The sequence below is a fragment of the Macrobrachium rosenbergii genome, chromosome 23 (genome assembly GCF_040412425.1).
Source record: "Macrobrachium rosenbergii isolate ZJJX-2024 chromosome 23, ASM4041242v1, whole genome shotgun sequence".
Taxonomy (NCBI): Eukaryota; Metazoa; Arthropoda; class Malacostraca; order Decapoda; family Palaemonidae; genus Macrobrachium; species Macrobrachium rosenbergii.
In genome coordinates, this window is record NC_089763.1 from 9117731 (window position 1) to 9131243 (window position 13513).

Genomic DNA, 13513 nt, shown 5'->3' on the forward strand with positions numbered 1-13513 from the left:
TTTTTCCAGGACATTTTACATAATTTTTGGATGTCTGAAAGGACTGGCTTGAGGGAATGGAAGCCTTACTTCCTGGCCTACTTGAATTTTTTGGACTTTTAACTGAGAGAAGATAAAGTTAATGATGCCTAAATATCTAAGAGTAACAGGTCTAAGAATTGGTTTCTGATCTGATTTCTTTGCACAATAGTGCCTGAAGCTGAAGAATCCAACAACGCAGATAATGAGTGTTATGCAAATATATCAGCCTTCTGAGCTGGAGAAACAGAACAGGTGAGGAAGGAGCAAAGCTGCTCCTGCAATTTAGTTATTAAATTGGTGAAAGGGTGAAAAAACTCTCTGAGCATGTTGGATAGTCTTGTCTATACACCCCAAAAAGGTCATTTCCCAACTGTTGCCTCTCTAGAGGAACAGCCAAAACTATTTTCCAGAAAACTTATCCATATCTCTATAATCTCTCCACTTCTTACATTTGCAATAATTATATATCAATGACACTACCCGGCCAATTAATACAATCACTACATCAGTCACCGAACAAACAACCCTTACTCCTGTACCTGATGCAAAGTTCATGACTGTTGTAAGCCAACAAGTAAAGGCAGGCGATACACCCACTTACCTTACAAATTCTAGTGTATTTATCAATGTTATCCATAGAAAACATCCTAAAGAATCCACAAAGCCAATCAAAATCAAACCAAAATGCAAAACAATCCAGTCAAGCAACATACAAGCAAACTTAACAAAACTGTCCACTGGTCCCCTTACCATGATGACAAAAAATAAAACTTAGAACAATAGACACATGAACCAGGCAAAGAGAGGCAGTCAATATACAGAAAACGATCTCCATAAAATTTTGTGTTTACAATTTGTCATCCTCCTGACGGTACAAGACTTAACAGCTACCATAATACAGAGGTGAGATTCATTTAAGAAAGATAACATATTTTCACAGTCATTCCTAGTTATTTTCAAGTGTTTTGTGTTCTACGTACATTTATTCAATGATTAGAAAAAGTTAAGTCATTAGCTAAAAATTTCTCTACAATATCCACGGTGGACAATTGCTCAACACAAAATTGTCATCTATATATCTCTTCCAAACTGTAAAAATTAAGTCAAGAATATGAATGCAGAGTAGCAACGAAGTTGCAAATTAGTTAAACAACAAAGTTAATTTATCAACACTATTACAGTAACTCCTACAGATAAAGGGCATCAAAAAATTAATCAATCTCAACACTTACCTTGTTAAATCCCATAAAAAAGAGTTCATCAAGATGATTTTTGGTGCCACCTTATTTCCTTTCTCTGACATCTTTGAGCTCTTGAATCACATTTTCACTATAAGCTCTTGTCACAAATATGTATCGCATCAAGATGTTGTCTTTCTGAAAGAAAATGAATCTAGCTCCAAGACCAACTGGTTAAAACAAGTCATACAGCATGGAACCAAGGTATTTAAAGTACTGTACTGTATTAGGTCTACATTTCCTACAGAATACCAGTTCTCATAACAAACAACACCACAGGTTGAAAAGTGCTGTTTCAGATCAGCCAGGCTTTTAAATGTGGTGAAAACATCCAAGGCAACTCAGAAGTTCCTACACTTCTCACAAGCCACAACGGCCTTTCTTCACCAAACTCATACATAAAAAGTTACATTTTTTATAGCATAGTCGCTTGTTTCATCCTCAAGGAGTTACTTCCATGGTCTACCGAAGCTCCATGGTGACCAAACTAATATCAAAGAATTCTCTTCTAGTTGGTCTTTTTGGCCAGGTACTGTGTCGTAATGATTAACATTATAACACGTGCTGGAGTATATAATGGACTCAAAGATAAGAAGGCACTTTCTCTTATCTTCAGTGAAGCTTAACCCAGTTTTTCCAATGCCAAAAGAACCTGCAAGAAAGAGAAGTGACTACTGCGCATGTGTGTCTGCCCTATTGTTTACAACCAGGCCATTAAAGACCAAGGAGCTATTACTCTCTGCTGGTCTATAGCGAAGTCTGAAAAAATTAGACTTTTTTTCTCCAATTTCCTTATCGAGGATCATGGAAACATCAGAAATAGCAAGATAAGTGCTTAATATTAACTTCTAGTTAAAAATTTTAGTTTTAAAAATTGTTTATAAAGTCGGAACCCGACCCTGCTCGTTGATTGCTAGTTTTGTTTTGTAAGCAAATTGTTTTAAATAACTAAATGTTTCTAACTAAATGTTTTAACTAAAAGAAATTTCCACAACTAATACAGAAAATCCTTTCAGATTATATGATGTCTACAATAATCTAGGCAGTAAGTGAGAATAGCTTAGACTTGATTAATCCTTGCTGTCCAAGCCTCTATTTACAAAGGTGTCTGTCGATGTATCTTAGGAGTTAGGCCAAAGGGGAAAAAAGTTTTATTCAAAAAATAACAGCATGCTTAGTTTTAAGATTAAGAGTTCATTTTTGGCTCCTTTTTTTTTCATTGCCTGACGTTTAGTATGCAACCATCATAAATGGAAAAAAATATCATTATCATATATAAATATTGGAATATATTATGAGAGCATGAAAAAATTTCATATACAATTGTATACAAATTGTGCTGTGAGCAAACCGGTTAAAGCTAACGAGTTTTTTTTTTTTTTGTTATATTGTACACTAAATTGCGATGATTTTGGTATATAACAAATTGTAAAACAATCAAAGAACAGACAGAAAATATTATCACAAAATGATGCATGAATTTCGTAATGTGATGACATAAAAATCTTTTTCTAAAATTCACCCATAAATCGAAATATTGTAAGGACTTCCCGTTTATTGCAAAATGGCGGTAATTGATTGAATATTAGTAGACTGTAAGTGTAATAAAAAATTGCAGTTTTTGACCATTTCGGTCGAATATTAGAAGTTGACCGAAGGTCGAATTATTTCTATTTATCGTAATTTACATCAAATATTTCAAAACTGATAAAAAATGGCTACAACCATGAGTTATTTTTTGTTGTATTCTACATGATATTGCGCACATTTTCATGTATAACACTTTATGTAAGGCCTAATATAAACGGTGAATAAATTATACAAGGTTACTAAAGAAATTCTGAGATTTTCAGCAGTCACTAGGTGGAGATAAGAAAAAATTTTTTCAAAAATTCACCATAAATCGAAATATTGTGCTAGAGACTTCCTTTGTTGCAAAATGAAGGTAAATGATTGAATATTACTAGAACGTAAGAGTTTTAGCTTACAATAGCGTTTTTCGACCATTTCCATCGAGTCAAAGTTGACCTAAGGTTTAAATTTTGCACATCATGATTTATATGAAAATATTTCAAAACTGATAAAAGATACAACCAGCAGTTATTTTTGTTGTATTTACATGAAATTGTGCACATTTTCATATATAAAACTTTATGTAACGGCTAATATAAAACGTTGCAAACATTACGACAAAGTGATGAAAGAATTTCTGAGATTTTCAGCCGAGTTACAGCGTGTACAACATAAGAAAAAGTTTTTTTTAAATTCACCATAAATCGAAATACATGCTAGAGACTTCCAATTTGTTGCAAAATGAAGGTAAATGATTGAATATTACTAGAATGTAAGAGTTTTAGCTATACAATTGCGTTTTTACCATTTCGGTCAAGTCAAAGTTGACTGAAGGTTGAAATTTTGGCACATTGTGATTTATATGAAAATATTTCAAAACTGGTAAAAGCTACAAACACGGGTTGTTTTTTGTTGTATTTTACATAGAATTGCGCACATTTTCACAAATAAAACTTTATGTAACGGCTAATATAAAACGGTGCAAAAATTACGACAAAGTGAGGAAAGAATTTCTGAGATTTTCGGCAGAGTTACCGCTGAGGCGGATGTAAGGAAAAAGTTTTTTCAAAATTCACCATAAATCGAAATATTATGCTAGAGACTTCCAATTTGTTACAAAATTAAGGTAAATGATTGAATATTACTAGAATGTAAGAGTTTTAGCTTACAATTGCGTTTTTCGACCATTTCGGTTGAGTCAAATTTGACCGAAAAATTGAAATTTTGGCATTTATCATATTTATATGAAAATATTTCAAAACTTATAAAAGCTACAACCATGGGTTGTTTTTTTTTTGCTGTATTTTATATTTGAAATTGCACACATTTCCATATATAAAAATTTATAAACGTAATAAGCTAATATAAAAGGTGCAAAAATTAAAACAAAGTGACAAAGAATTTCAGAGATGCATTGCTGATGCTTTTATGGAAAGAAAGAAAAGATGTGCAGCTGGGTAACGCTTGTAAACAAAACAACAGCGTGATCCGTGAACCCCAGCATCCCCAAGGCATTGATTTAAAATCTTTCGAAAACTAGGCTCTATAACTATTTTTCCGTGAATATTTAAAAAAACTTTTTTCTAGTCGAGACTAAACGCCCACTCGCAACACAACAGATGCAATTTTAGTGATTATTCATTTGTCCAGTCGGATATATTTAAAATAGTGAATGTTGTCTGTAGCCTCAGTCCTAGGATTACGTTCCTAAGTGGCCTATCTTACAGCGCAGAATGTTTCAGATAATAACAATATCTGGGCAAAATAAATCGATAGCCAAACAATAAAGCTATGTTAGCTAAATTTTTTCCTTTACATGCCTGTGCACTTAAGCATGATCTAAAATAATCCAGGACTAGCCTAGGTATTACCTTTTTAAGTGATAACTTTTTACAGAACATCCCATTTTTGACAAAACTGTTGGCTTCAGACCAAATAACCTAGGACTAGATGAAATAGCAATCTGTGATGGATGAGATGGTAACCTTTATTCAGGCTACTTAAAAGTAATTATGTTTTTTATGTAACCCCTTTACCCTTAAGTGTGAATTGAATAATCCAAACTAGGCAGTGGCCTAGATTAGAGGTTATAGCCTGGCTATGAAATGGTTACACTGGCATAGTGAGTTTTGTTTTATATTGTAGACCAAATATCCTAGGATTGGATTTAAACAACAACCTGGGTTACACAAAAATAGCACACTGACTATAAAATTACATATTCATAAATTTCTGTTTTTATATAGCCTATACATTTAAGAATGATCTATAATAATCTGGATTAAATAATTCTGCTTGTGCATACAAACAAGAAAGAAATGTGAAACCTAGGATTGTATATAAACAGTACCAGGGCCATAAAATAACCTAGTTTTTTACTCTTGGGCCAAGCATATCTGTAAGGGGTAATACTAGTAGGGTCTTATGTAGTCTATATCCTTAAAGGCCTACAGACAATAAACCTAGAACAAGCAGTAGCCTAACCAGATTAAGTAGGAAACCCTTTTAAGGAATATCCTACTATTAGCCTAAAACAGCAATGGCTGAATATCAGCTAAAAGGGTAGTCTTGGCCAACCAGACTCTAAGAGGATTATTTTAAATAAGCCCAGAAAAAGGCAGTAAGCCTAGAATAGGCTAAGCAAGAACCTTCTAAGAAATCCTCTATTTTTAGCTTAACGTAGATTATATTATATGTATTAACCTAAGCTAAATAAAACAGTAGCTTGGGTTAGTTAAACAAATTAGTTCATAGCAGTTAGTCTGAATGGCATGACAATTAGAATTAAAAATTTCACTTAACCACTTTGCAAATGGACAAACAGTGTATAGGTAATACAGCCATATACAGGAATGAAAAAACTAACCTAAACCTTAGAGGGTTTAAGTCAACATAGATATTTAATTAAATGTACTGCAAACTGCCCAATTATAAACAAGTTAACCTGTAATATGGAAACTATATGAGAAACTACAGAAGTGTCCTCATTAAAAACAATCAATGCTAACCAGCTTCTAATAACAACTTGTTTTATATCACTATAGGGACACCATTAGGCAGCATCCTGAGTTCAAGTGTTCAGTAGCAAATTGCTTGGTTCACTTTTTTACCAGTTGGTATGGCCCATACCACCTGCCATGAGCATAGTCCTTGTAAAAAACAATGAAAATATGCTTGGTCGCCAGATGTGGGCATCATAATTTGTAGTATGCTCCTGGCAGCAAGTTTTAAATGGGCAAACAGCTCCTATTAAGCAGTCTCAATGGGTCCTAGGGTTCAGTAGGGGTGAGGAAGGGGGAGATTATATCTTTCTGGCAGAACTCTGGCAGCAGATATTTAACCCTTTCTCAGAACAACATCAATGTTTGGGCCAAAACCCAGTAACAACAATCCCAAGTACCTTGAACGTTAACCCTCCCACAGAGGAAGTAGAGGAATCTTTAAAAATGGGGCTGACATTCTTACTAAAGAATATGAGGTGACATTGCCAATGAAATGGCCCTGTTGAACCCAGAAGGCTCCATGGAACATAATTTAGCTGGCCAAGGGAGAAACCTTCCAGAAGGAATTCTATTCCCCATGCAGCTATCACTGCTGAATAGGATCTTCCCCAAAAAAGGTACTAGGATCCACCTAACTCTGAAACCATGACTAAATTTTTGGAAAATTACAGTAACTTACCTTTCTTCTGCCCTTGATCAACAGGCAGTTACAGTTCAGTTGCTGAGGCTCATTTAGATTGCACAAGCCCCAAAAAGGATAAGATTTTGTGGCAATTGATCAATTCGGCAGAAACTGAGTACCATTAAAGATGCCCTTGTTTTGCAAAAACGTCAATATATAAGGGACATAAAGTTGATTAGTCAAAAATAAAGTAAGTCTTTCATGTATTTCCCAAACAAAGTGAAAGTGCAGCAACATCCTGTAACCAAAAATAAAAATTTCTTGATACAAATGCTACCCAAACAAGGTCTAATGTTAGAAGTCCGACTGAAACAACAAAATGGCCTTTTGAATACAGAACTTCAGATCAAAACATAATAGGGCTCCAGTACTCACCCCTGATGATATTGATAATCTTTGGGAAGAAGCCTCAATTTGAAATTTCTCCCCAATGGCAAATATGTAATTAATGAGAAAATAACTCTGATCGAAGTTGTACATGTTATTTAGAAACAAGGCAGCATTCCCTAATACAGAATGGCACCTGGTACTCATCTTCACCAGACATGGAGAAACCACTAACAGAAACAGTTTTTTATCTGTCCCTATAGCATTAAAAGCTATAGAAATACCTTTTCATGTCAATGAAAATGGATCTCTACTTCCATTCTGAATAAGACCCAGTTGCTCACCAGGTAGCCCCCAGCCTTCTGTCTCTTCACTTTCAAAATTATTAATCACGGAAGACAGATTTTCAGAATTTGTAGTGACTAAAAACAGTCTTGACAATGGGAGAACTTAAACCATCTTATTGGTCATCCCAGTTTCAGGAAATTCCACCAAGGAATGGGCAAATCAAAAACCAAGTCAACGAAAAAATCGATCTCTACTTCCATTTAGAATAAGACCCAAATTGTTCACCAAGTACCCTCAGCCTTCTGTCCCTTCACTTTTGCAAAATTATTAATCATGTGAAGACAGATTTTCAGAATTTGTCAGTGACTAAAAACAAGAGACAATGGCAGAATTAAAAGCATCTGCCAGGGTCATCCCAGTTTCAAGAATTCCACCAAGGAATGAACAAGGTTACAACTCCCTTTTAAAACAAAAGCTCCTTTTAGATTTAGCTATTTTTTTTTTTTGGGACCCCTATGAGAAGATTCAGAGGGGACTTTTAGCATGGAAAACTAGAATTTTATGCTAGGCTCAAACTATTTTGGTATTATAACCTCTAACACCTTGCTAAAAGTTGCCACCAAAAGGCTTCCAGAAGATCACCAATCATTTTTGCTTTAGAGGCCAAAAGTCTTATGAGAACCCTATGGGAAGTACTCTTTTCTTCCTAGAATTTGAGGATAAAGGCAATGGGAGCACTGGAGGGCTACATCAAATCACTCTCAATGTCACTGCATTATTACATTCTAAACCCTTCTGTAAGAACCTGTTTGAGGAGTCTGTTGTGGCTCAACTCAACGAGCATGCCTGAAACAGAGTTGTACAGTGAACACTTTTCTGGAGAGGGGAAATTCAGAGGAACAAAATAACCCATAATTTCCTTTTACCCAACCCAAAAAAGGCTTGTCTTTGATCAGTAAAAACCATATAAGCCTTCAGTCACCCCTCCAGTTTTCCTCAAAAACAGGTAGGAGGTCAGAAGGGACGATTCTATGAAGGACAACAACAATGACAGAAAGGATATCCTTTTTACAAGGTCCAAAAGCCATCTTATAGGGAAAAAGGAAAAGCAACACCTGGAATGTCTATCAAAGGCGAAGGCATAGGAAGAGGCAGATACCAACAGGAATTATATGGTTGGAGGTCAGGGGTTTACGACATCACAGACAATGGAATTTTCCTGTGGGGACAGCATTATTTATATGTGCAAAAGGTCCAGTTAAAATGGCAATAGAGAAACATGCATATATTCGCCACCAAGTAACGATCTCTTCAGTGTCCTCAAAAGGATTCCTCCAAAAGAAGAGTGATCCTTGTCCAATCAACATTGAACAAGCACATTGTTTGCCAAAAGTTTCGGATAATTACCATTGCCTGCAAGTACATCAAATCATTCCAAAAAGGACTTGACAGTTTCAAAGATCTGAAAGCTGTATACAGGCACATCCCTATAGCCATTCCCCCTGCCCTTCCTATGTTCTAGATATGGAAAGACACGTTGACAGATTCTAAAGTCATGCCCTTTGACTAAACATTGCCTAAAGAATATTTTACAAAATCAGCAATGGTATTCATTCGAGAACACTCAAAAAAAAGAAATACCACTAACAGCCTGACCTAGACAACTGGTTGAAGTAAATGTAAGAAAAAGAGTGCTTGAAAACTTAAAGAGAAATGGTCAACGACTACAGTCAAAAGGTTTTATAATAAATTTGAAAAATTTTATCACGGGATTTGAAGACAATTTCAGTGGCTGGGACTGTGTTGAGATACTCTTCACGGTGACAGAAGAGCCTGTGATCTCCCCATCATACTCAAAACAGAATAAGGCAAGTTCTCAAAAGGTTCCTTGCAAAGCCCAGAGTTTCAGATGGCAGGAACATAAGATGGGCCTGCTGCAGTTTGCATCAGCAATAGATCCAATGCTTAGATTGCAAAATAATAAAAATGTGAACAAAATCTGGCTATCACATGCAAGAAAAAAACGATGCAGGACCGACCTCATGAAAAGATTTTAAAAGTTGGGGAGATACTTTGGCCTTAGATCTGGAAGGAAATCCTAAACAGGTCACCATGACTCCTCTGTTTCTGTGCGAAAGTGACACAACAACAAATGCCTCACTGACAGGTTTGGAGGACATTATAATGATCTTTTATGAGAGACGGAAAAGATCAGCTGATTTGAGTAATTCTAATATCAACTTTTGGAGTTGATGGCTGTCTTTTGTCTCGCAAAACACTGTGGCTCCAGAAGGGAAAAAACAACATAACTACAAAATCCTACATCAAGAGGTCGGATCATGTTCACCTATTTTCAATATGATAATGCTAGCCATCCTCTGGATGGTGCAAGAAGAAGTGGCACATGCCTGCAATTCACTTCATACAAGGGGTCTCCATTATAATAACAGACTCAATGGATTAGGAAAATGACAGCCTCAAAAGAGTGGATGTTGGACGACCATTTTCAAACAATAGCCAACATGCTTCCACAACCGGAAGAAGGACCTTTAGTTCGCTTTATATGCACATACGAGAATCACAAACTCCTAACATGTGTCTCCGAACTTGGACAGTCAAGCAACAGCAAGAGATGCCTTCCTGGAAAGACTGGAACAAGGAATAGAGGACGATATCTTTTTTTGATCCACTGTTCCAGATTTTTGAAGGTTTTGATAAACTTAACCTTCATAGGAACAGCTTACTTATAGCCCCAAACTGGCCAAACAGGCATTGGTTCCTCTTACTTCAACAACATTTCAAAAAGATCAATTCCACTATCATCCTCTGTTCTATCCCAGACAGTATGGAGGGAAAGTTGTTGGACGCACCTCCTTTCTGAGCCAAGACCTTTTACTGTATGGATTTTTAAAAATAACTTTCATGAAAGTTACTGACCCAAATTGCTAGGTACCTAGTGCTAAAATTTAGATGACATCATCTATCCAGCAATACCAGTCTGTACATTTCTTGAAGATATGGTTGAAACTGATATCCATGCTTTGAGCCCAGTTGAAAATTTAATATAGAAACACTTAATTTTTCTTATGCAGCATAAATCTCCCCTGTTTGACAGTATTTGCAGGATGCGTACTTTTCCCACCAAAAGCTAAAATACATGAATACTTAAAACCCTTCTAAAAACACTTACAACTGCCTATTTTGATAGTTCAAACACACAAAATCTCTGAAAAATGCTTATACAGATATTAGTAATTACTCATTTTATGAGGTTCCAAAAACCATCAAGTTTATTGGAAAACCTATCTAAAAATATAGCCTTGCCTACACTAAAATAGTTGACTCCACCATGTACTGTATACATCTATATAGGTAGCCTAGCCTACACTATAAGTTATACTTATATATATACTTTTGGTCAGTAATTATTAATATCAGCTAATTCTGTACAGTACTGTACTTTATATTCACATATGAATACCATAGATACACACATCAACATAATGAATATGCATCTTTTCATGGATCTTTTTTAAAATGTTATGTTTACAGTCATCATACCCTGAACTTAATCTCTGAAAATGAGTTTTTAGGTTCCAAAACCCTAAATTAATGATATCAAGGTGAATTTTTCGCTAAAAGTGGAATGGTCTCTGAAAATGCTAATAAATGCTTATTTCCAAAGTTTAAACGCTAAATATGACCATAATCATAGTAAAATTATTAAAACTTTTAATGAAATTAAAGTTACTGTAAATTTCATTTAAAAGCTAGGATTAATACATTAACCCTAAACAAAGAAAAAATGTTTGACATAAAAATAGAGAGTTGGAAGATCAAAACCATCTATACTCTCCCTTCTGACCGATCTATTTTTATGAAGTCTTCAACCTCTTTTTTTGTATAACTTTTTATTCTATTTTTTCTCTTTGTTCTGAAAATGCTTTTCATGAACAAACAGTGTTTTTTATTTTGAGTTAATACAACTAGTAAATATCATGAGATGCTTTGTTTTAGAACGTATTTGCCACACTGGTGAATTACACTAGACATATCTCAGGTAAAATTAGATCAATTTAAACTATCTACTCTGTTTTATCATAAAGACTGACCTCCAGAAAAATAACTTGGAAAAAATGTGTGAGCAACAATATCACCTATGAGAGAGAGAGAGAGAGAGAGAGAGAGAGAGAGAGAGAGAGAGAGAAAGAGAGAGAATATTGAGAGAGAGAGAGAGAGAGAGAGAGAGGCCAAATGATTACTTTAGAGACAGTTGAAATTATTTATCAAATTACAATTCAGAGACTAAGAGAATAACATGTTTTCAGAGAGAGAGAGAGAGAGAGAGAGAGAGAGAGAGAGAGAGAGAGAGAGAATATTGTCATTACCTCTGAAATATCAATCCAAATTATTTATGAATTATTACGGAGACAGAGAGAACAACATATGAGAGAGAGAGAGAAAGTTATTCTTACAGTTAGATATCAAAAGATGGAGATTTAGCAGTAAACTAACTTTAAATGAAATTAAAGTTACTGTAATTTCTTTAAAAGTTAGCTGAATTTAAACTATCCTACAGTACTGTAGTTATAAAGACATACAGAGAAATAATAAGTTGTAAAAATGCTGAGTGCTAACTATGAGGAGAGAAGTTGTACAGAGAGAGAGAGGTGAGATTGAGAGAGAGAAGAGAGAGAGAGAGAGAGAGAGAGAGAGAGAGAGAGCTGTCCAACACTTAAGAGAGTGAAATTATTTATCAATTATTACAGAGAAATATTTCTAAGTAACAATTAAGAGAGAGAGAGATATAAAGTTCTCCTAAAAACAGTGAAATTATTTATCAATTATTACAGAGAGAGAGAGAGAAGAAGAGAGAGAGAGAGATGAAAACAGAGAAAATTTGTTTGAGAGAGAGAGAGAGAGAGACTTTCTTACTTGAAATATCAAGCTGAGAGAGAGAACCATTTATTTTCTTATGTTAGATATCAAAATTGGAAATTCCTATTAAATGCTGGTTTTAAGTGAAATTAAAGTTACTGTAATTTCTTTAAAAGCCTAGCAAATAACATTACCCTTACAAAAAAAAATAAATGGTTAAGATACCAATATATAGAAATTTTGTGAAGATTAACATATACTATATTTTTCTCTCCCATTCCACTGAGTTAATTTTTAGAAGTCTTATCAACCTCGTCAATAAAAATAGAATTTTAATTCTGTCTCTTTCTGTTGGTTCTGAAATGCTCTATGTCTCCAAGTTTTAGATTTACGCATTTACAGTTTGTAAACGGTACAGGTAATAAAATTAGATCAATTTAATTATTATCTACTGTACAGGTAAAGACATATCCTGACAGAAAACGGTAATATGTAGGTTGCACTAACTACGAACAAGAGAGAGAGAGAGAGAGAGAGGTTACAAGAAACCTGACCACTAATCAGCAACAATTCCTTCTTGTCATGTTAAGGTGACACGTCTGACAGCTGATATTCAGCTCTACAGAAGATGAGGAAAAATATTTGTTTGTTTAAAATACAGTGAACCTCAAAAAAGCTACTTGAGGTTCGACAATCGCCATGATTCAAAAAAACTTCCTGATTTTTTCCATTACATTCATGTATATTATAAGAAAATATATAGCGATTTATTTTCCCATCTCAAAAATAGTCAGTTGATAATGAAGACCCAAATATTTCATTAATTCCATTAATAAAGGGATTTTGACAAAGGAAAATCTATTTCTGAGGAAGGTCCCGTGTCACCCGGTGAAATTCCATTACAGCACGAATTTCTAGGTATAACCTGCTAGATATACCAGAGAAAAAGAGCTTTCAGGAAAGCTGGGGTTACTACCCCCAGTCGAGCGTCTTCTAGGAAGACGTCGGTATAAGAAGGGGTGAGTGAAATACCACTACCACGGAAACCTACTCGAAAGATCTCTCCTTATCAAAACCCCGAACAGAGCGGTGAGCCGTTACAGCCCCACACCAAACACCCGCCAGGACGGCGACACCAGCGCCACCCACCTCATTCCATGCTAGCACTAACCCCAGACTTGGCATGTGCAAGAGGGGGGGAGTACTAGGTGATTCAGGGGAGGGTCACGGGTGACACGGGACCTTCCTCAGAAATAGATTTTTCCTTTGTCAAAATCCCTTTTCTGAGTCCAGTCCCGTGTCAGCCGGTGAAATCGTGATAGAGAATCATGCCAAGGCTGCAACTACCAGGAAAAAGAAATGGGGGGTAATCTGAAGAAAAAGGCAAAAGTTTTACCAAAATAATTTTAATTAAGGAATCTCTTCTGTGAGCAAGAATACTAAGACTAAGGCATACTAAATTTAAGGCACATTAAAAACTTAATACTATGAAAACACTGGGGAGG

General features: G+C 35.2%; 1 protein-coding gene across 2 annotated transcripts in view; it reads right to left on the reverse strand.

The window, feature by feature from the left end:
• Positions 1-1257: 1257 nt before the first annotated feature.
• The window catches only part of LOC136851247 (PC-esterase domain-containing protein 1B-like), a 157346-nt gene continuing 145090 nt past the window's right edge, over positions 1258-13513 (reverse strand). For both annotated transcript variants that reach the window (XM_067125204.1, XM_067125203.1), the window contains exon 5: positions 1258-1397. In XM_067125204.1, coding sequence (XP_066981305.1) covers positions 1305-1397 — 93 coding nt within the window. In that variant the 3' untranslated portion in view covers positions 1258-1304. The remainder of the gene's footprint in view (positions 1398-13513) is intronic.